Source organism: Schistocerca piceifrons, chromosome 1 (assembly GCF_021461385.2).
Source record: "Schistocerca piceifrons isolate TAMUIC-IGC-003096 chromosome 1, iqSchPice1.1, whole genome shotgun sequence".
Taxonomy (NCBI): domain Eukaryota; kingdom Metazoa; phylum Arthropoda; class Insecta; order Orthoptera; family Acrididae; genus Schistocerca; species Schistocerca piceifrons.
The window spans coordinates 365,348,583-365,373,424 of NC_060138.1; the positions used below are offsets into that span (position 1 = coordinate 365,348,583).

General features: G+C 39.7%; 1 protein-coding gene across 2 annotated transcripts in view; it reads left to right on the forward strand.

Annotated features, from left to right (window-relative positions):
- LOC124785846 (dynein axonemal assembly factor 10) overlaps positions 1-24,842 on the forward strand; it is a 190,936-nt gene that overhangs the window by 78,266 nt on the left and 87,828 nt on the right. For both annotated transcript variants that reach the window (XR_007015963.1, XM_047254215.1), the window contains exon 4: positions 6,567-6,668. Coding sequence is in view for 1 of the 2 variants with exons in the window: in XM_047254215.1 (XP_047110171.1) it covers positions 6,567-6,668 (102 nt within the window). In the remaining variant the exon portion in view is untranslated. The remainder of the gene's footprint in view (positions 1-6,566; positions 6,669-24,842) is intronic.

The window sequence follows — 24,842 nt, forward strand, 5'->3', positions numbered from 1 at the left end:
AAAGTGCTGTAAATGAAGCAGGTGAAAAGGAATGCAAATGTCTTAAAAATGAGACTGACAGGAAGTGAAATATGGCTAAGCAGGGGATAGAGGACAAATGTAAGGATGTAGAAGCATTTATCACTAGGGGTTAAGATAGATACAGCCTGCATAAAAATTAAAGAGGTCTTTGGAGAAAAGAGAACCACCTGTATGAATATCGAGAGCTCAGGCGGAAAACCAGTCCTAAACAAAGAAGGGAAAGCAGAAAGGTGGAGGGAGTGTATAGAGGGTCTATACAAGAGCAATGTACTTGAGGGCAATATTATGCAAATGGAAGAGGACATAGATGAAGACGAAATGGGAGATATGATACTGCATGAAGAATTTGACAGAGCACTGAAAGACTAAAGTCGAAACAAGGCCCTGGGTGTAGACATATTCAGTTAGAGCTACTGATAGCCTTGGGAGAGCCAGCCATGACAAATCTCTTCCATTTGGTGAGTAAGATGTATGAGACAGGCAATAAATACCCTTAGACTTCAAGAAGAATATAATAATTACAATTCCCCAGAAAGCAGTTGCTGACAAGTGTGAAAATTACCAAACTATCAGTTTAATAACTCTTAGTTGCAAAATACTAACACAGATTGTTTACAGACGATTGGAAAAACTGGTAGAAGCCAATCTCAGTGAAGATTAGTTCGGATTATGTAGAAATGTTGGAACAAGCAAGGCAATACTGACCCTACAACTTTTCTTAGAAGATAGGTTAAGGAAAGGCAAACTTACATTTCTAGACCTAGAAAAAGCTTCTGACAATGTTGACTGGAATATTCTCTTTCAAATTCTGAAGGAGGCAGCTGTAAAATACAGGGAGCAAAAGGCTATTTACAATTTGTGCAGAAACCAGATGGCAGTTATAAGAGTCAAGGGTTGTGAAAGGTTGGTTGGATTGGGTTGGGGGAAGAGACCAAAGTGTGCAGCAATTTGTGGAAGGGTTACACTTCAGTCACAATGAACGATTCTCTTCAGTCATTGTTAGTCCCATTCATGCAGGATCTTTTACCAGCCACAACAATGTCAAACGTTTGATATTGTACCGGATTCCTGATGTTCCAGGGTCACTCGTGAAATGGTGATACGGGAAAATCCCCACTTCGTCGCTACCTTGGGGATACTGTATCCAATTGCTCATGTGCCAATTATAACACCACATTCAGACTTGCTTAAATCTTGATAAACTAGAACTGTAGCAGCAGTAACTGATCTAGCAACTGCGCCAGACACTTGTTTTCTTATATAGGCATTGCTGACTGCAGCACCATATTCTGCCTGTTTCCATATCTCTGCATTTGAATATGCTTGCCTATACTAGTTTCTTTGGTACTTCAGTGTATTATTATTATTATTATTATTATTATTATTATTATTATTGCTGCTGCTGTTGTTCTTCCTTTCTGAAGAAATATGTTTGATTATAACAAGGCAACTCTTTGGAGGAAGGTTAGGAGAGAAAGGTACATGTCTCAAATGCACTATGGGTAGGCTTCTAGTCTACTGCCTTAGCCAGGTGCACTACCACTGCAGGTCAAGAGCTGGCACTCTTGTATGGTTCTCAACAGCCTTCTAAAACTGCGAATCTCAGTTTCTTGACTACACATCAACACATGAGAAGTGCATTGTGCTACAGCAGCATTTGTGACATTTAAGTGTAATTATAGAACCATGTCCTTTGTCAGGAGTTTGACTATGTTTCATCATGTCCTGAAATGAGAGACATTCTAACCAAGATCTTTCCCACCCCTAAATTCGTGTTCCATTGCCCACCCAACCTACACATCATCCTAGTTAATCCCTACGCCATTCCTGCTCCCATCCTCTTGCCACAGAAAATATATCCCTGCGGAAGAGCAAGGTGCAAGACCTGCCCAATCTATCCACACAGCACTTCCTGTCAAAGGCTCTTCCTACCCCACCATGGGACAGGCCACTTGTGAAAGAAACCACGTCATATATCAACTCTGCTGCAAACACTGCACAGCCTTTTATTTTGGTATGACTACCAACCAAGATGAATGGCCACTCCCCAATCTGTTGCCAAGAATAAAGTTGACCACCTAGTGGCACAACATGCAGATGAGCATAATATGCTTAATTTCAGTGGCTGCTTCACAATCTGAGCCATCGGGAGCCTTACCGCCACCATCATCTTCTCTGAATTACACAGATGGGAGTTATCTTTGCAACACATCCACCACTCCTATAAATGCCCTGACCTCAGTTTCTGGTAACCCAATACCCCAAACTCTCCACCCAACAATTTTCCCCTCCTCCATCCTATTACACTGTCCCAATTTACATCCCCACGTCGCTTTCTCGTATTAGACTGTCCCAATTCACATCCCCATGTTCCATTCAGCATGTGCTGCTCCCAAGTGGCTCAGACACATGTCCAGACCGTGCAACTGCCATCCCTCATGTTCCTAGCCAGAAAAACAGTTACCAACCTCTGAGCAGCTAGCCACCCACCCTCAGTCCCTCTCCCTGTTTTCCACCTTTCTCTCCTGTATCCATGCCACATGACACAACCCCACCCCTACCTAGTGCACCTGCCGAAACGCAGCGCTGGCATCTTGCATCCGGCCGGCACAATGTAAGGACATAGGTGTGTGTATCCATACATTGTGTGTGTGTATATGTGTGTGTGTGTGTGTCCTAGCTCAAAAGGTATTACTCCAAAAGCTAGCAAGTTTTCATTCCTTTTTGTGTGTTCCACTTGATGACTCAACATATCTGTTTTTCGATGAGTGATCTCCTTTACTCTGAAGTGGATATTTACATTTAAATGTGTGCTACAATCTTGCAAAAGATGAGAAAAATCAGTGACATATGGGGTCTGTGCTTTTCTTGTCAAAAAGAGTAGTCTTTTTACAACCACGTGTTACTGTGCTAGAACTAAGTAGCAATTTCTTTTTGTTACGAATTAGTGTAGTTGTACCCCTTCCTGTTTTTATCTTTTCATCTTCTCAATAATCTAAAAGAATAACATTTGTTGTCATTTGCCATAATTTGTTAGTATGACCTGTTATCAACTATTACGATGTACTCTGGGTTTCCTTACAGAAATTGGTTTCATTGTCTGATGTTCTGACATGTCCCACAGTTGTCACAAATATGGTCAGTGAGAAACTTCGTGGGATATTAAAGCTACGTGCCCGACCGGGACTCAAACTCAGGACCAAATGCTTTAAAAACTGAGCTACCCAAGCAGGACTCACAACTAATCCTCACAGCTTTACTTCTGCCAGTGCCTCATCTCCGACCCTCTAAACTTCACAGAAGCACTCCTGTGAAACTTGCAAGACTAGTGCTCCTGGAAGAAAGGATATTGCAGAGACATGGCTTAGCCATAACCATAGGCTTGACCATAGCCTGAGAGTTGTTTCGAGAATGAACTTTGACTTTGCAGTGGAGTGTATGCTGATAAGAAACTTCCTGGCACATTAGTACTGTGTGTCGGATGGAGGTTCAGACTCAGGACCTTTCGCTTTCATGAGCAAGTGATCTGCCAACTGAGCTACCAAAGCATGACTCATGGCCCACCCTCACAGCTTTACTTCCACCAGTACCTCATCTGCTACCTTCCAAACTTCACAGAAGCTTTCCTGTGAGACTTGCAAAACCAGCACTCCTGGAAAAAAGGATGTTGCAGAGACATGGTTGAGCCACAGCCTGGGAAATTGTTTCCAGAATGAATTTTCAGTCTGCACCAGAGTGTGTGGATATGAAACTTCCTGGCAGATTTACTGTGAACTGAAGAGAAACCTAAAACATGTATAAGACTTTGACTATTTTGTTTGTACAAGGGTGATTTCAAAAGTTCTTGGTATCGCCAGCAGAGGTCAATGCTAGTGCAATGAGTTGTTCACTTGATATTCATTGGACTGTTGCCTGTAAACATGTGCCACATCAGTGCTCTTGGAAGAGAGCTGTGGTGGTGATGTGGATCTGTTGTTGTTCCCATGTAGTGATTTGCAAAGATGGAAAAAAATCGAGATTTCAGCAGTGATTAAGTATTTTGTAGTATGAAAGCAAAGGACATTCATTCCAATTTCCAGAATACACTGCTCCTTCATACTCAACTGTTGCCAAGGGGACAAATGAATTTAAATTTGGTCGGGAGAACTTAGATGATGATCCGCCCAGTGGTCGGCCAAGATGTGTCACTACTCCAGAAATCATTGCAAAAGTGCACAAAATGGTCATGGAGGATTGCCAATTGAAAGTGCATGAAATTGCTCACTCTTGCCATATGTCATGGGTGCCATGACTATTGACGTTGGATCAAAAACGCATGAGAATGGACATATCGGAACAATGTTTGGCCCGTTTTAGGAGAAACAAACAAGATTTTTTGTGCTGGTTTGTGACCACAGATGAAACTTGGGTGCACTACTATACCCCAGATACAAAACAACAGTCAAAGCAGTGGAAACATGCTGATTCTCTGCCACCAAAGAAAGCAAAGACAATTCCTTCGGCAGGAAAAGTCATGGCATCAGTGTTCTGCGATGCGAAGGGGATTCTGTTTGTAGATTATCTCCCCACTGGGCAAACAATTACTGGAGAATACTATGCTAACCTCCTGGACAAATTGCAACAATGGATACGCAAGAAAAAACCAGGTTTATGAAGGAAAAAAGTCGTCTTCCATCGAGGCAATGTGTGCCCGCACACATGTGCCATTGGCAAGGGAAAATTACACAAACTAAGGTATGAATTGTTACCACACCTGCCTTATTCACCTGTTATGGCTCCGTCAGACTTCCATCTCTTCACAAAACTGAACATTTTCCTTGGTGGACGAAGATTCATTTGAGACAAAGAACTGATAGCTGGAGTTGACAACTATTTTGCAGGCTTGGAGGAAACGGAACATTTTTGAACCAAGTACATTAATCTACAAGGAGACTACATTGAAAAATAAAAAAATGTTTCAGTGATGTAAATACTTTTTTCTATTCCATTCCATGAACTTTTCAAACCACCCTCGTACACCACATTCCAATAAATAAAAATTAAACAAAAGAGAAGTAGCTTTTGTAGCTTCCTACATGCTACTGTAACAAGGGCTACATACACTATGTGATCAAAATATCTGGACACCCATAAAAACACACATTTTTCATATTAGGTGCATTGTGCTGCCAGGTACTCCATATCTGTGTCCTCAGTAGTCATTAGACATCGTGAGGGAGCAGAATGGGGCACTCTGTGAAACTCACAGACTTCAAATGTGGTCAGGTGATTGGGTGTCACTTGTGTCATGTGTCTGTAGGTGAGATTTCCACACTAAACATCCATAGGTCCACTGTTTCTGATGTGATAGTGAAGTGGAAACATGAAGGGACACATACAGCACAAAAGCATGCAGCATCTTATCTGTTGACTGACAGAGACCGCTGACCGATGAAGAGGGTTGTAATGTGTAATAGGCAGACATCTGTCCAGACCATCACACAGGAATTCCAAACTGCATCAGGACCCACAGCAAGTACTATGACAGTTAGGTGGGAGGTGAGAAAACTTGGATTTCATGGCCGAGTGGCTGCTCATAAGCCACACATCGCGCCCGTAATTGAAAATGACAGCTCGCTTGGTTTAAGAGAGTTGGATGTTGTGTGAAATTACCAATCATGGTACACAATGTGGTGATCCAATGGCAGGGTGTGGGTATAGAACATGCCCGGTAAACATCATCTGCCAGCGTGTGTAGTACCAATAGTAAAATTTGGAATCAGTGGTGTTATGGTGTAGTCGTGTTTTTCATGGAAGGGCCTTGCACCCCTTGTTGTTTTCATGGCACTATCACAGCACATGCCTACATTAATGCATTTTGGGGATGGTGAATGCATCTTTCAACAAGATCGAGCACCTGTTCATATTGCACGGCCTGTGGCAGAGTGGTTACACAACAATAACATCCCTGTAATGGAGTCCTGACCTAAATCCTATAGAACACCTTGTGGATGTTTTGGAATGCTGACTTTGTGTCAGGCCTCGCTGACCGACATAAATACCTCTATTCAGTGCAGCACTCCATGAAGAATGGGCTACCATTCCCTGAGAAATCATCCAGCACCTGATTGAACATATACTTGAGAGAGTGGAAGTTTTCATCAAGGCTAAGGGTGGGTCAACACCATACTGAATTCTAGCATTACCGATGGAGGGTGCCATGAACTTGTAAGTCATTTTCAGCTATCTAAATTATTTGGCTGTTTGAAATGTATGTTACTAGTGTTGTTTGAAGAACAAAACCAATAGTATTAATATGAGAAACAAGAACCAGGTGGGACTAAATGTATTAATCTGCAATTTAATTAATTAGTAATTATATAGCTTAAAATAGAAGTAAATTAAAATTTTCTTACTTCCCTTAAAATTTGTTAAAATGGGACTACCTTATTCTTCCTTCTAACCTTCACTTGTGCTTAGTTCCTTTATAGACATGTCAATTGAATATTAGATAGTCAAACTCAAGATAAAGAACTATTATTCTGAACAGCTTGTTATTCTTACAGGTAGTGTGAAGGTATGGGACATTCGACAAAAGGGGAAACCTGTGGCTGTCATGGAACCGGAAGAAGGTGAAGTTAGAAGAGACTGTTGGGCAGTAGCATTTGGTAGGTTAAGCATATTTAAAGGATATCAGGCAAATCACAGTATTTTAAATATTAAATCCAAATTCAGTTCAATTAAGTTCATTTCCCAAACAGAGGTGTCTTTTGTGATTCTTTAATCTGTTATTAATTGCTACACACATAGTAACCAAATCACCTCTACTAATTCTGCTGTAGAGTGATAACTAAGAGTACAATATTTTAATGTCCATTTTATATAATTTGGAGTTATTATTCAATATTGTTCATCTAGTGGATGACAATTGACATTTTCCTGCTTTAATATGTACCTTAACTTCTTTAATCTGTAAATGTAAATCGGAAGTATGACACAGCCGTAAAATTATGCAATGAAACAAATAAATAACTGATGATAGTCATACATTCTACATGAAAATGGGTGAATGTAAAGTCCCCAGTCTGGCTGAGAATTAAACTCAGGGAGCCCATGAACGGCTGATGCAGATTCCCATGAATCAAGAGGGATTCCCAAAGACAGCTATTATGACCCCTTTTGGACTTTATGAATTCCTTTACATGCCATATGGACTCAAAAATACACTGCAGACGTGGCAGAGGTTCATAGACAATTTTCTTTTCAAGTTTTCCTTTTGCTATACTTACTTAGATGATATTTTTGTCTTCTCTACTTCTCAGCACAAACATGAAGAACATCTCAAATTAGTTTCTGATGCCTCAAACAAACTCAGAGTGACACAGTGATGAGAAATATCAACAGCAACAATAAGAAGTTAAGTTCTTTGGCCATTCAGTTAGCACTGAAGGCTTACAGCCTACAATGCAATGGGATGAACTCATTAGTCAACTACAGCAGTCATGAAACTTTCAAGAATTATACCAATTTCTCAACCTGTTTAATTTTTGTTGTAGACAGCTATCTCACACAGCAGCCATCCAAGCACTGCTGACGAATGTGTTAGAAGGCAAGCGCATAACAATCAAGCAAGACATTGAATGGGCCCAAGAAATGGAACAGGAATTTTAACAAATTAAAGACGGCATTTTTCATGCAATGACATTGCCACATCCACTACCCACCACACTCATTTCAATCAGTTCTGATGCAAGTGATTCCACAATTTGATCAGTTCTTCAACAGTCAATAGCTGGAATACAACCACTACTACACTTCTTTTCCAGGAAGTTGACTGACTCCCAGTGCAAGTGATCAATGTATAACAGGCAGTAGTTAGTTGTGTATGAAGCAGTACATCGGTTTGAAAATGATATTGGGGGAAGCCTGTGACATCTGCACAGATCCACTGACAGATTCCATTTGCAATCTTTGAAACTGATGTTTGACATCTCCATGGCACAGACAAAGTCATTTCAGACCATCTGTCTTTGATGCCACACTCAGTGGATACTGATTATGACAAACTAGCAGAATCACTACAGTACACACAATTATGCAAACTCCTATGCAACACCACAATAAGTTTGTGCATAGAATGCTGCATCATTCTTGGCTTTTCAGCACACGTATTGTGTGATTTTTCCCAGAATCATCATTGACAACTCATATCCCTCAGTATGAGGAAAGTCATTTGATAAACAATAGGGGCTGTCCCATTCAAGGATCCATCCAACAAGGAGACATGTCACAGATGCGTTCTTGTGGCCAAATGTCAAGAGAGACTGTAAAATTGGACCCAAGTATTTTCTGCGTGCCAATGCTCTAAGATAGGATGGCATGCACGGCCACAATACAGCCTTTATTCAATCCTTAAGGGCTGCTTTCAGCATATCCACCTATATCCCGTTAGGCTCCTCCCTGAATTAGGTAGTTTCTCTTACATCCATTCAGCACTTGACGAGGTAACTCACTGGGTTGAAGCTACAGCAATATCTATCATTTCGGTGGAAACCACAGAGAAAAGCGTTTGTCCATTTATGGATTTCCTGTTTTGGCTGCCCTGTTTCCATGACTAATCAAAGCAGACAATTTGAACTGGCACTTTTTACCAAACTGTTACTTCTGAACCACAGTATACCATCCTCAAAGTAATGGTCTCATGGACTGCTGGCACCACACACTCAAACAGCCCTTATGTGCCACAGAGGAGAGTGGAGAGAGGCCCTACCCGATGAAGTGGGGCAAAAACACATTTGAGATCTTACTTCAAGGGAAGACAATGAGTGTTACCATCAGTAGACTCAAGCTTGCGTGGATCCTACAGGATACCTCTGACTTGACCAATAGTGACACCGACCACACAGATGAGAGCATTCACATCATTACAGATGACGATGTATTTGTAGTACTGCAGACATGCAACAGTTTAGGCCCAAAGATATCTTGGTTAAACTCATTGATGACATTCTCATCGTGAAAAGACAGCACAGAGAGTGGTGGCTGATGAAGGGACACTTTAAAAAATAAATTAATTAGTTAATTCATATCACTTAATTGCTCTCGGCTTGTGAGAAATATTCTCTCACAACTACAGATTCCTGCAGGATGTCGACCCATATACTATCACTTCTCAGCTTTCACAGCTGCTAAGAAACAGCCACAGTTTCAACATTTGTAAGTGGAGCAGGATGCGTCAGTAGCCATGACATTGCCACATCTACCACTAACCCCCTTCCTCTTTCCAGCTCTGAGCATCAGTCTTGTTACACGTGACTGCACCATCTCCCCACTCACCTCAAACATTATCATCTTCATTTATCAGCAGCTATCACATTTTGCTTTATTTAGCTGATGTGCTGAGAAATGGTCCGGCCCCCAGGGAGGGTCTCTGTGGTGGCGCAGCAGTGGTTACATTAACTAATATAGCAAAACTCTGCTACAGGACTGTCTTTGAGACTGTTCGATCTGAGCTTTCATTATATTCACACAAGTGATTTCAGTGTATTATTACGGGGCAAAAAGTGTGTATATTTCACATTTTCTATCACAATCATTCAACCATGAACATCCTCACCTGGATCTTTACACAAGGTTCTTTATTAAAAGATTTTTCACTTTTTTTGAAAAATTACATTCATATCTCTTAATTGCCCTTTACTAGTGAGAAAACACTTTGCAGTAATGTAGCAACAGCTCACATAGGTCCTGTTGTTCCACTCAAAACTTTGCCCTTTTTTTTACTTTAGAGATGAAAATTTCCTTATGTAGGGACAAATCTATTTCCTACTAGTTACCTTGATTCTGTTCGATTTCAGGTATTTTATATTTTCAAATATTCACATTCCCTCATTTTCTGAACTTAATGGAGTTTCTTCCTCTAAGAAGGGAATGATTACATCTTTCTGATCATCATATACAGGGCGAGTCACGAGGTTTTCCCCCAGTTGCTGGTGGTTATTCCTTAGGTTATTTGGAACAAAAAATGTAAATACAGTAATGTGATCAGATCCATAGTTAAGAAGCTACAACAGACTTCTGGAACATGCCACAGTGCATGGAGTGCTACACTTGTGTTCACAGGACACACGATCAGTCTTAGGTAGACAACTAGTATGTTTGCGTAACAACAGTCACTGTTTTCTGTTATTGTCTCCTGTGTACAGTACACTTTGCGATGCTGTACAAACTTTCATCGTAGAAGTATTGTACATTTTGGGCTTATATGGTGGTAATGTGAAAGCTGCTGTTGCCGAATATCACCGTCGGTATCCTAATCGTAGGATTCTGAGTGCCAAAACATTTAGTGGAACATATCGAACATTGCTAGAAACTGGTACTCTTCCCAGTATTTGTATACACTCCAAAAGACATCATGACATTTAAGAAGAGGAAAACATTCTTAATTCAGTAGAGCACAGTCCCCGTTCAAGAACAAGATGCCTGGCTACCCGACTGAAAATTTTCACAATCTAAGGTAGGTATGTAGGATTCTTCATTAGAATGGATGGTATACTTTTCATGTCCAGAAAGTTGACCACATGATTGTGTCAACCATTTTCACTTTTGTAACTAGTTAAATGGAAATCGGCAGCTCTATCGCTTCATAATGTTCAGTGATGAAGCAGCATTTGCAAGAGATGGCATCAACAGCATGCATAACATGCATGTCTCAGGAGACGAAAATCCCAATGCCACAATAGTATGTCAATTTCAATGCAGATTCAATCTTGATGTCTGGTGTGGTGTTTTTTGTGGCTAGTTACTGGGGTGGTTTATTCTCCTGGGAAATTTAAATTGTCAGATTTACAGTAAATTTTTATGAGAAGGCTTACTGCAGCTTCTTGAAGATGTTCCTCTGGAAACAAGGTGCCACATGTACATCCAACAGGATAGGGCACCTGCACACTTCCACCATGTGGTAACAGCTTATCTTAATCAGCAGTTCCCACATTCGCGGGGGCCCTATTAACTGGCAGATTTGACACCCCTAGATTACTGCATCTGGGAGTGAATGAAAGACATTGTGTATGAAGTTAAGGTGGGAACATGAGAAGAATTAATACAACGCATTTTCGATGCCGCAACGTTAATAAGGAACAAGCATGTGAAATTACGAAATGCTACTCTCGTGGTTACTCCAGTGAAAATCTTTGCCTTCAAATGCAGGGAGGAAATTTTGAACACTTGTTGTAAATCCACTCTGAATGCAGGAAACTGCTACAAAATTGTTTAAAGTAATTATTATGCGCATTTTTGGTAGTGAAATCCTACAACAAAAGTTTTTTCTGCTGTTTTCCTGAGTTTTTCAATTGCTGTAGCGTCTTAATTATGGATCTGATTCCATTACTTTATTTACATTTTTTGTTTTTCCAGAAACCGGGGAAAAACCTCGTGACTCACCCTGCAGTATTAACGGCTTTAGACTGAAGTTCAGCACTGTCGCACATTGGCTCAATCACTACTGCCGTACATTGTCTCAACCATTCTGTTCCCAAGAGTGTTTTGGGTACAACTGAAAGTGATTATTCCAAAGATAGCTCCTATGAGAAATTTGAGGAGAACTTCTTCCCTAATAGGTTAACCCTTTTATCTAGCAATCCCTGGATACTGGAAGCAAGCTGAAGTCCCATTTCTGTTGTTTTTGATCAGTTATACTTTCTGGTACTATGTCACTTCACTACCCAAATCAACTACCATATTTATTATTTCACCATATAGAATGACTTCAATTATGCCTTTTACACTGGGCTGCCCTCTCTGGCATTACTTGTTGTAATATGGCATCTCTAAGTTCTTGTTGCTCCTCCTAAATCACCTGTCCTAATATCTCTGTCTTAACTCTGACATACCCAGCCCCTGGAAACAGCCTCTTCCTTAGGATCTGCAGCATTTTCCATATATTTTATCTCGGAAATTCTTTTTGTGTGTCCTTCCCCTTCGTTTGCTCTGTTCCCAATTGTTTTTCTTGCTTTATTGTTGTATCCCCTGTATGATTTCTCAGTATCCCTCACCTTCACATTACAGAACTAGCTATTTTTGCTTACCTTCCATCCATGATGGGGTTTAGTCTTTCTTTTTGGACTCTGACCATTCTTTCTTCATTTCTGTTCTTCATAAGCATCATTAAGAATATCCAGTTGTTCCAAGTAACTTAAAACTGAACTGACTCTTGACCATTCCTTCCCAGCAGTTTTCTCATGTACGTAGTTCGGCGTGCAACCGATTAATGATCTTAGTAGATGGATCTCACTTATTGGTTCATCTAAGAGCTTTGCCTTTGTCAGGTGCCATTCAAAATAGTTTGAGAATCCTTTCCATTTTGTGTGGTATTGCATCCAGTAATTCTAAGTTTGGTTTTTGCTGTTCTGCTGCAGACTAATATTTCTCTTGTTGCTTCTCAAAATCATTCTACTTCTAAAAAGGCTATAGTATGTATTTCCACTTCAGGCTTGAAATATGGGAACTTAATAGGTAAATTAATTCCATGTTCTAGATGGAATTCAACCCATCAGCCATCACATTTCCTATCATCTTTCTGTGGTTTGAGAGCATGGCACTTTGTTTAACTTCTCCTATGTCTTCAGATTCATCAAATTTCTCCTTTAAACTAGCAGTGTGGGTCCAAAAATCTCTGCCATCACTATCTTTACTAACAGTCCTTTCAGTTCATTTAACATCTGTTTGGTTAGCCGTAGCCACCTCTGGCATGTGTCTAGTAATTTCCTGTAACACATTCTCAGTATGTTCTATTCTGTGTACAAAATCGAAAGGTACTAAACGTGCTATTCCCATTTTCCTAGCCAGGTGTTTTTGGGCTGTTGGTTTCAGTTCAGTATAAAAGTTACTGTTACAGTTCAACTGTTCCTTTAGAGTTTAAAATTACTGTTTTCTCTTAACTCAGTTGCTACATCCAAGAAACCCTTTGCCTGTAATTTTCTTTGTGTATTTGCATCAGATGACACTTCCTGCACAATTTATGTGACATCATTTCACAGTACTTATAAAGTGTTGCAAAACTCCTCATTCAAACACCTGTTATTTTTAATCAGCTCTTCTTGTGATGTATGTTTTGAATTGTTTGCTGGATCAATAATAGTAATATCATTATATTATATTAATATATGGTTTTAAGTCTGTTTTCTCTACTCTCAACTCTGTAGTATGATTTTCCAGTTGCTTTTCATGTTTTGTCATGTTAACATCTAATTCAGGAAGTCTGTCTGTTAGTTAAAAACATTGAAGACGGCTTACAAATTCTGTAATTTTTTATTTTTGCTGTCCGTCCCCTTTGTTTGTTCTTTTTAACTTTTCAACATTGGCCTACAAAAACTAAATGAAAAAACAATAATAAATGTTAAAAAAAGAACAGTATCCATGTGGCATTGTGAATCTTGTTCTATCAACATCTGTGACCGACACAGCAGGCACAACAGTAGGCAGTCCATGATATGCAGTGGGCAAACCCTAATTGGCTGCTGCACTTGCTCACCTCACATGAAATAAAAGGAAACATCAGCCAGAACCAAATCCTTGTGAAAGAAAACATGTAAATAAATTGAATAATAGTTCATTGAAACAAAGCACAGCCAAATTAAATATTACTTTTGATTGTGCCAGCAGGAGGAGTACGAATGCTGTTGTTATACGCTCTCATCAAGCATCAATTTTAGGCTAATGAGTGGTTTCTCCATGGCTGTGATGCAGCAAGACTTCAATCTGGACACACAGGGTGGAGGGATGACCATGTGATTATGTGTGCTCTCTCTGCTGAGGAGTAGGCCACTGTTGATTAGCCCTAGCTTGCAGTTGAGCACAAAATAATTTTGTAAAGCTGTGCTGGGCTGGTAGAAGTTGGTAAATGCTGTAGCCTCTCGCATTTGACATATTCATCAACCTGTGTGAATTGCTAACTGTAGCATGAGCAGTGATACTGAATATTGTGTGAAAGACTAGAGACAGTGTCCGCATTGGCATTTGAGGATTTTGATTCCAAATGGATCTCATAATTATATTGACCTAGTATTGTAATAATTGTCTCACCCTGTCCCACAAATGCACACAGAGGCTGGAAAGATCTAATAACGGCTTATGATTGATTACAAAAAGGAATTTATCTGACACCAGAAAATGTGGCCCTACAAATCATATATACTGCTTATTGCTTGTCTGTAAAGTGGATAGAATTGTCATACATATGTAATTCAATGCAAGGTTCAATTGGAATGTGTATGGGCCAGGATTGTGCTGATGTCATTCTCAGTCACTTTCATTGTGTGGACTAAACTTTTACCTGTTGCGAATGTAGCTAAACAAAGTGTGGGTGTGAGTTTCTACTTCACTGATGGAAACACACTGTCATGTGCTAGTAGGGCAGCCAGATTTTCAAAAATAAAAAAAGAAGTGTTCCTTAAGCATTTTAATGAGCATGCTTTCCAGCTCACATTGGTACATTAAGTTACATATGAACTAAAATGGGGACATTGGTGAAATTAATACTTATTCTTTGAAGTTCACATCAACAAAGCCACATTTTTCAATAAACAGGTGAATGAAAAACAAAATATTACATAAATACTAAACACACAGTTACTGTGATTTAATAAACTAGAAGAGCGAAACATTACCTTTTGATGTTTTGTCAATTATTATCCACAATTTAGTTATATTTTTGTTTATTTTGGTAATACTGTCATTTTACATTGATGACACAGGCTTTGTTTATTTGTTGTTATATCTTTGCAATTTTAAAGCTGCTAGGTTAGTTTCGTTATCACTGCTGTGCTGTTAATCATGGCTGCTCCGCTGTCTATTTGCACGAAAGAAGAGCAACATTCAGTAATCTGTTTTTTGTAGTCATAAGGCATATCACGGACTGAAATTCATCGATGACTTTCAGTACAGTACGTAAACAGTGTTTTGCCACAATGGAGTGTCTACGAAAGGATTGAAAAGTTCCGAAATGATCACACAAGTGTTACGCATGATGAAGGAGCCAGAGGACTGTCTACTGTCAGAAATGAAGAAACCATTGAGCGTTCACGTGAAATGATTCTCGTAGACAGACAATTAACTATTGATGAAGTGGCACATCATCTGCAAATTAGTCGCAGTTCTGCCTACAAAATCATCAACAACAGACTTGGGTTTCATAAAGTTTGTGAAAGATGGGTCCCAAAACAACTCACACAATTGCATAAACAAAAGCGCTTGGACATCTGGAAAAAACATTTGGATTCCTATGGTAACGAAGGAGACAACTTCTTAGACAGGATCTTTACTGATGACAAAACAAGGATCCATCATTATGACCCGGAGAGTAAACGGCAGAGTATGGGATGGAAACATCCAAATTCGCTGTGCAAGAAAAAGTTCAAGACCCTACCGTCCACAGGAAAACTTATGATTATGGTTTTTTGGGATGCACAAGGTCCAGTACTGGAACATTATGGGGAAAGGGGCACAACAATAAACAGTGTACGTTACAGTGAGATGCTTACTGCCAGGCTAAAGCCTGCAATTCAAAGCAAACGCCAAGGATTGCTGTGAGAAGATGTTGTGTTGTTGCACGACAATGCCCATCTGCTTACTGCTGCCCACACTGCTGAATCGCTCCAGAGACTCAAATGTGAAGTACTGGATCATCCTCCATATAATCCCAATCTTGCCCCTTCTGACTATCACTTGTTTGGTCCACTCAAACAGGCATTAAGGGGCCTTTGATGTGCCTCAGACGAAGCAGTGAAAGAAGCGGTGCATTCCTGGCTCACTGCTCAACTGAGGACCTTCTTTTATGAGGGCATCAGGAAGCTTGTACAATAATGGACCAAGTGCATTGAAACGCGAGTAGACTCTGTCGAAAAATGATGTTCTTGTAAGTTTCCTATTTGATTACAATAGAATTTTATAACTATTTTGTGGATAATAATTGTCTTACCCTTGTATTAACAACTTGAAACAAGCTTAAGGTATCATGATCAGTCACTGTAAAAAAAAAATATGAACCCAATTTGATATGCTACAATGTTCCTTGTTTAGACTTCCTGAGAGATTATCACTGTAACAAAATGGTTCAAATGGCTCTGAGCACTATGGGACTTGACATCTGTGGTCATCAGTCCCCTAGAACTTAGAACCACTTAAACCTAACTAACCTAAGGACATCACACACATCCATGCCCGAGGCAGGATTCGAACGTGCGACCGTAGCAGTCGCGCGGTTCCAGACTGAGTGCCTAGAACCGCTAGACCACCGCGGCCGGCTATCACTGTAACAGCTGAACACTTCATACATGCTCACTAAGATGAAATATTTACACTGCATTCTCAAAATTGTGAAAGCAAATTTCCTGTAATAGAGCAAAGGCTTCTAAAAATGCATACTTACACTGTGTGATCAAAAGTATCCGGACACCCCCAAAAAACATATGTTTTTCATATTAGGTGCATTGTGCTGCCAGCTACTGTCGGGTACTCCATATCAGTGACCTCAGTAGTCATTAGACATCATGAGAGAGAGCAGAATGTGGTGCTCTGTAGAACTCATGGACTTCAAACATGATCAGGTGATTGTGTGTCACTTGTGTCAAATTTCTGTATATGAGATTTCCACATTCCTGAACATCCATAGGTCCACATTGTGTGGAGTGTCCTATCATGGTACACAATGTGGTGATCCAGTGGCAGCATGTGGGTACGGTGAATGCCTGGTGAAAGTCACCTGCCAGCATATGTAGCGCCAACAGTAAAATTCGGAGGTGGTGGTGTTATGATGTGGTTGTGTTTTCTGTTGAGGGGGCTTGAACCTCTTGTTGTTTTGCATGGCACTATCACAGACAGCCCATCCAGGAGTTCCTTTGCCTTACTGCCATACTAGTTATCCTTCTTTCTTTGTTGGATTTTTATGATGAGAAGTTTCATTTGTTTGAATGTTTCCAAAATACTTAAATCACATTTTTCCATTGTTTTAGTCACTATTTTCAACTGGTTTTCAACATTCCTACTAAAATATAAGTAAATTTCAGCCCAAACTACTTTCTTAGGGCCATCATTAATGAAAACTTTTGATAATAACTTAGAAAATCACCAGTACTCTGGAAAAAGCTTTTAACTGCATCCCAGTTGTCTAGCAGTCTGATTATGGCAGAAGTCAACAGAAGTGATCTCGTGGGTATGTGGCATAGAATTTCAGCTCATTCCAAGTTTACAGGTCGGGAAACTGATTTTATTGCTCTCTTCTCATGGCAAAGACTGGAAAATGGTTATGAATTTTCAGTACAAGGTTCTCCAAGTCAGTACCTAATTTATATGTAGCAAATTTCATCACGTTGTCGTACACACCAACCATTCCAATTTGCGCAGAAGATTCCTGATTTTCCTCTTTTTCTCTCACTTCTGTATTATTCCATTATTTCTCCCAATTTTTAGCTATTTATTGCCAAACCTCTAAAAGATTTGTTTTGAAAAGAGTCCATTTTCATTTTTGGCCAATTGTTGAAATTCCTTCATTCATTAGTTGTTTTTAATCGATTTTTGATCATTCATACCTCATGGTTTTTAAAACTAACTCTGATTATTTTTTTTTCCCCGGCAGGTATACATTGAGTCCAATATGGTTAGAATAATTTACCTTCAAAATGTTCTCATTCCTACTGCATAGCAACTGACTGTTTTATCTGAAACTGAAATTAACATTTGCATTATGATCACTGTGTGATGATAACCTAATTAACATTCAAGTTATGGGTCTCCAACCTCTGTAACACTAAATCAGTTATAGCTACCAAAGTTTCATCAGCATTCTTGACAAAATCCCTGTGAAGGACCAAATTAGCATATACATACCAGGAACAGTTTTTTGTTGTTTCTATTCAATGCATCTGTTGCCAGAGTAAAGAATTTTGCTTTTTTTATGGTTTAAAGCTTCTAAAAAGTCTTACTCATGGAAGCTAGCACATTTTCCACAAGCACCTCTGCCTTCAAACATCCACATTTCAATTTTGAAGCAATAGTTGTTGGATTGGTGGAAATACAGGATACTAATTTATTGCCACAGTCAAAGCTGGAATAACTTAAATTATGGTTTACACCATGGTAAACTAAACCCAGTTCAAATACTGCAACACCATCACATTAGTTTTTGTTATTTAAGTTTCAAAAAATAGTTTGAGAGCTTAGAATTGCCTACACTTCAACTTTTCTTCAGTTTATGTTCTTTATATGGAGAAAGTTATTTGAAAGGTCATTTTATCCACCCTGAACAATGTTAAAATCCTTTCTGCACACCTAGCAATAGGACCCATCTTTATTTTCCCCCCAGTTTTACCTCTTAAAATAGTTTTATCAACTCCTTGAAATACACCTGCTGATGTTGGGATTTTACTTCCTTCTTTGGAGATGTTTTTGAAACATTGTTTTCACCTCCACTCATTTCTAATTACCATGTGTAAAGGACTGTAAACTTGATCCAGCCATTTGCTTGAACACAATGCAATTGGTGAACACAGAATAGAAACAGTGCCAGTGGTATTGTATGGACTTAAACACTACAAGCAAACACCAGAAGGATGCTACTTTCAAATCACTCTTCATTTGTTTTGCTTGCTGTTGTTGCCAATGTTGGTATATAAAATTGTTGCCAATGTTGGTATTTACAATAAAAAAGAAGGTGGTGAGATCTCTGACCAGGGATAGTTACATTTCAGAATGAAAAATATCTTCTCTTTTATGGGCCACATTAAATCCCACTTTAACTAAATAAACACTGTTTTTTGTCTTGTTTCACAAATTGTTTTATTGTTACTGCACAACCTAGGTTTTTGATTATAAGTCCATTTTAAGTGCCTTACTGATTCCCAAAGTTGATAATGCCCAGATAAACACGATGATAAGGCAAAAATAGTCATCTCAACTTCTTAATATTTTGATCCATGGCTTCATGTAAAATTACTTCAGTGACCTTTTTTTTTAACAATTACATACAGAAACGAAAATTTCTGTTCCGACACTGACAATGTTGAGTGTTTATGGAAAAAGTTCAAGGCAATCGTAAAATGCGTTTTAGACAGGTACGTGCCGAGTAAAACTGTGAGGGACGGGAAAAACCCACCGTGGTACAACAACAAAGTTAGGAAACTACTGCGAAAGCAAAGAGAGCTCCACTCCAAGTTTAAACGCAGCCAAAACCTCTCAGACAAACAGAAGCTAAACGATGTCAAAGTTAGCGTAAGGAGGGCTATGCGTGAAGCGTTCATTGAATTCGAAAGTAAAATTCTATGTACCGAATTGACAGAAAATCCTAGGAAGTTCTGGTCTTACGTTAAATCAGTAAGTGGCTCGAAACAGCATATCCAGACACTACGGGATGATGATGGCATTGAAACAGAGGATGACTCGCGTAAAGCTGAAATACTAAACACCTTTTTCCAAAGCTGTTTCACAGAGGAAGACCGCACTGCAGTTCCTTCTCTAAATCCTCGCACAAACGAAAAAATGGCTGACATCGAAATAAGTGTCCAAGGAATAGAAAAGCAACTGGAATCACTCAATAGAGGAAAGTCCACTGGACCTGACGGGATACCAATTCGATTCTACACAGAGTACGCGAAAGAACTAGCCCCCCTTCTAACAGCCGTGTACCGCAAGTCTCTAGTGGAACGGAGGGTTCCAAATGATTGGAAAAGAGCACAGATAGTCCCAGTCTTCAAGAAGGGTCGTCGAGCAGATGCGCAAAACTATAGACCTATATCTCTTACGTCGATCTCTTGTAGAATTTTAGAACATGTTTTTTGCTCGCGTATCATGTCATTTCTGGAAACCCAGAATCTACTATGTAGGAATCAACATGGATTCCGGAAACAGCGATCGTGTGAGACCCAACTCGCCTTATTTGTTCATGAGACCCAGAAAATATTAGATACAGGCTCCCAGGTAGATGCTATTTTTCTTGACTTCCGGAAGGCGTTCGATACAGTTCCGCACTGTCGCCTGATAAACAAAGTAAGAGCCTACGGAATATCAGACCAGCTGTGTGGCTGGATTGAAGAGTTTTTAGCAAACAGAACACAGCATGTTGTTATCAATGGAGAGACGTCTACAGACGTTAAAGTAACCTCTGGCGTGCCACAGGGGAGTGTTATGGGACCATTGCTTTTCACAATATATATAAATGACTTAGTAGATAGTGTCGGAAGTTCCATGCGGCTTTTCGCGGATGATGCTGTAGTATACAGAGAAGTTGCAGCATTAGAAAATTGTAGCGAAATACAGGAAGATCTGCAGCGGATAGGCACTTGGTGCAGGGAGTGGCAACTGACCCTTAACATAGACAAATGTAATGTATTGCGAATACATAGAAAGAAGGATCCTTTATTGTGTGATTATATGATAGCGGAACAAACACTGGTAGCAGTTACTTCTGTAAAATATCTGGGAGTATGCGTACGGAACGATTTGAAGTGGAATGATCATATAAAACTAATTGTTGGTAAGGCGGGTACCAGGTTGAGATTCATTGGGAGAGTGCTTAGAAAATGTAGTCCATCAACAAAGGAGGTGGCTTACAAAACACTCGTTCGACCTATACTTGAGTATTGCTCATCAGTGTGGGATCCGTACCAGGTCGGGTTGACGGAGGAGATAGAGAAGATCCAAAGAAGAGCGGCGCGTTTCGTCACTGGGTTATTTGGTAACCGTGATAGCGTTACGGAGATGTTTAATAAACTCAAGTGGCAGACTCTGCAAGAGAGGCGCTCTGCATCGCGGTGTAGCTTGCTCGCCAGGTTTCGAGAGGGTGCGTTTCTGGATGAGGTATCGAATATATTGCTTCCCCCTACTTATACTTCCCGAGGAGATCACGAATGTAAAATTAGAGAGATTAGAGCGCGCACGGAGGCTTTCAGACAGTCGTTCTTCCCGCGAACCATACGCGACTGGAACAGGAAAGGGAGGTAATGACAGTGGCACGTAAAGTGCCCTCCGCCACACACCGTTGGGTGGCTTGCGGAGTATCAATGTAGATGTAGATGTAGATGTAGATGTAGATGAATTACACAATTCAGCAATTACACTAACATGACGGGACTAAAGTTATGCATCAGCCAAGAACTTTTTATCTGCTGATAGACTGAGGTCCAAGGTTTTGCTTCTGTTCTGGAGATGTGATATCATCTAAAATCGGTAAATAATTCAATTGGATTTCCTTGTTTAATAACAGGTGTGGGGATGTACACATCTGCCTTTTAATTTCTAAAATTCCTAATTGATTGAGTTTAGCCCCATTTTTCCTCTGTGTGTAAATCTTGTACATCTATTATGTCTTTGTGATTATTGCTCAAGCAATGTTCTGCAAAGGCTGAATCAGAGTTCTTCAATCTCCAGCTTCTATGGTGTTCTTTAAGCCTGGTGCAGATTGACCTCACCGTCTGTCCAATGTACAAGACTGACACTCATGGCATGTGATTTTATAAACCGCACTTTTTAAGATGATTGGTTGTTTGTCTTTTGCAGTGAACAAGCAACTACTCATTGTCCAAGGGACATAGAAAAATGCAAAGAAACCATTTTCCTTCAAAATGTTACATATCCTATTTGATGTTTTCCCTATGAAAGGTAATCTGCACCATTTACTTTTCTGTTTGTCTGTGTTTTTCATTGAGGACAGTTGGGGCATGGCTTGCTTCTTCATTTTTTTTTTTTTTTGTGGCTATTGTTTTTATTGTATTAAGTTCCTGGTCAAAGCCTTCTTGGGACACAGGGATAGAAAGTAGACAGTGGATCATGTGGTGGGATGTTGCATGTTTATAGGCTGTAGGATGTTGGGAGAAAGCCAGACGAATGTCTCAGTGAAGGAGTCTATTCGATACATTATAAGTTTATGGTTACTGTCTTCTATTTTTAAGCTAATGTCCACAAAATTTATGCTGGAACCCCCCAACTCAATTCTGACCTTTATGTTAGTGTGCCACTGGTTCATATTTTCCACAAATTTGTCAATTTGTCTATTGGGACCTTTCCACATACAAAGAATATCATCTACATATCCGTAACAATACACAACATGTTTTGTCATTGGTTCCCTCGTAAGAAAATCAGTCTCCCACTTGTCCATGAACATTTCTGCTGGCAAAGGGGATAAAGGTGAGCCTATTGCCAGACCATCTGCTTGCTGACACTTGCTCCCTTGAAAATAGAAATAATTTTGATTTAAACAACATCCCACTGTACTAACGAAAAATAAGAAAAGGTCATTGAACTAATTTCACATTAAGCCAGGGATTGATACTTTAAGTAGTTGAGATGACTATCTTTGCCTTGTCATCATGTTTATTTGTGCATTATCATCTTTGGGAATCAGTAACGTACTTGAAAATGAGTTTATAACTTGAAACCTGGGCTGTGCAGTAACATAAATAATAATATTTGTGAAACAAGGCAAAAAACAGTGTTTGTTTATTTAATTTACAGTGTTTCACCAAGAACCCACAGTTGATTCAATTAAAATCTCACATTTTTCACAACTTTAAAAAACAGGAAAATTAGTGACACCAAATAAAGAAAAAAATTAAGGGGTGAAATTAAAGCCAAAAAATGAAGGAATCCATTACAAACGGATTATCTGGCTACTCTGCGTGCTGATGTCTACTTAAAATAAGTTCACTCATGTACAAGGGGCATTCAAGAAATATAATATATCTAGTCCTTCTGAGATCAACCCAGTTTACTGATTTATTTTTGCTCAAAATAATTGGACTTCCTAAAAATGAGTAGATGGTTTTGAGAGGCCATGTATCACAGCAACTTGTCACTGTGTGGGCTGAATGGCCCCATACTTAAAACAAACCTTAGGTACTAAGGTTTTTTAATTGACACAAGTAGAGAAGCTGAGAACCTAGATGAGATGGGCTGAAATACTCCTAGAGCAATCTGGTGATCTAATTATGCTTTACAGAACCTTTAACTGCATAGGGAATATGGTAGGTGCAGAAAAACCTATGATTTCTAAATGGTTACAATATTATTTGGGCTTCAAAAGACACTGGCTGACCTAAGCTATGGTAAAATACAAGGGTAACCCCAAAAGTAAGGTCTCCTATTTTTTTTATGAGTACATAGACCTGTTTATTTCTACAATGGTTTACATGAGTTTACAGCTTGAACATTTAGCTATTTTTCAACATAATCACCATTTCTGTCGATGCATTCTTGTAGGCGCTGTGGCAGTTTTTGTAGCCCATGTCATACCAGCGCGCCCCCGTGCTGTTCAGAAATTTATGAACCTCTTCTTTCACTTTGTCGTCAGAGCTCAATCGCTTTCTGGCCAAATGTTCTTTTAACATAGAGAACAGGTGATAGTCACTGGGTGCCAAGTCATGAGTATAGGGTGGGTGGGTGGTTATGTTCCACTGAAACTGATGCAGGAGAGCAATGGTTTGTTGAACGATGTGTGGGTGAGCGTTGTCATGGAGAATGTGTATGCCCTAGCTCAACATTCCTCTTCTCCGTTTCTGATTAGCCCATTTGAGTTTTTTCAGAGTCTCACACTACCTGTCAGAGTTAATTGTAGTCCCAATGGGCATGAAGTCGGCCAACAATACCTTTTTCCGATCCCAAAAAATGGTTGTCATGACTTTACTGGCAGACTGTATTTGTTTGAATTTATGCGGATTTGGCAAAGAAGGATGCCACCTCTAGTGTGATTGTTGCTTGGTCTTAGGTGTAAAGTGGTATGCCCGGGTTTCGTCACCCATGACAATAGAGCCCAGAAACTTGTCCTGGTCCTGTTGGGCTGCAAGGCGGTGAAGAAATGTGCAGGAAGCATTAACTCGTTGCCACATGTGGACCTCAGTCAGCATGCATGGCACCCATCTTGAGGACACCTTCCGGTATTACAATGTTTCCGTTAAAATTCTGTGAGTGGTGCTTCGGGAAACCCCAGGTACCAACGTGCAGAGATCATCCAGGGTCATACGACGATCTTCATTCATGCTTTGCTCAACCTTCTACACGGTCTCCTCAGGAACTGACGGTCTTCCATTCCTTTGTTCATCTTGAACTTCGGTCCGACCAGCTGCAAACTCTCTACACCACTTATGAACATTTTTGACATCCATGTACGACTCACCATATACTTCTGTCAATTGGCGATGGATTTCAATTGGCGCAGTGCCCTTTACGTTCAAAAACTGAATAACTGCGCGCAATTCGCACTTGGCTGTAACATCCAACGGGAGCTCCATTCTCAATGGCTGCCTAGCCAAGACTGAACACCTCAGCACAGCGTGCGCATGTTTACACACAGCACATGAAGCACTCTTCATAACAGTGTGACCAACTGCCACACAAACAGAGTTTTGTACTTATAAAAAAATAGGAGACTACACTTTTGGGATTACCCTCATAGATCAGCTCTAAGAAGTAACCTTAAGTGTATCAAGATCCAACCAAATATTTTATGACGTCGTACTTGAAAATGCTAAAAACAATAGCATACAAACAACTCTTTTGAATTGCATTTCTATTTTTATTAGGCCCTTAACCTGTTGGTATCCTCCTCAAATTAACAAACACCATTATTCTATTGCAAGCATGACTTACGCTCTAAATAAAGTAGTTTACTGACTTATCTTTAAGGGGACCACTGTGTGGTTCAGGTCGAAAAAAAATCAATTCTCGGTTTTCATCATATTTTGATGGATTAAGGTTTTATTTAAGTACTCTGAAAAGAATTTTTCTGAAAAAAATTTTTTCTAGCATTTCAAGAGCATTTTCCTACCACGTATGCTTATGTGCCACGCCCACTTTTG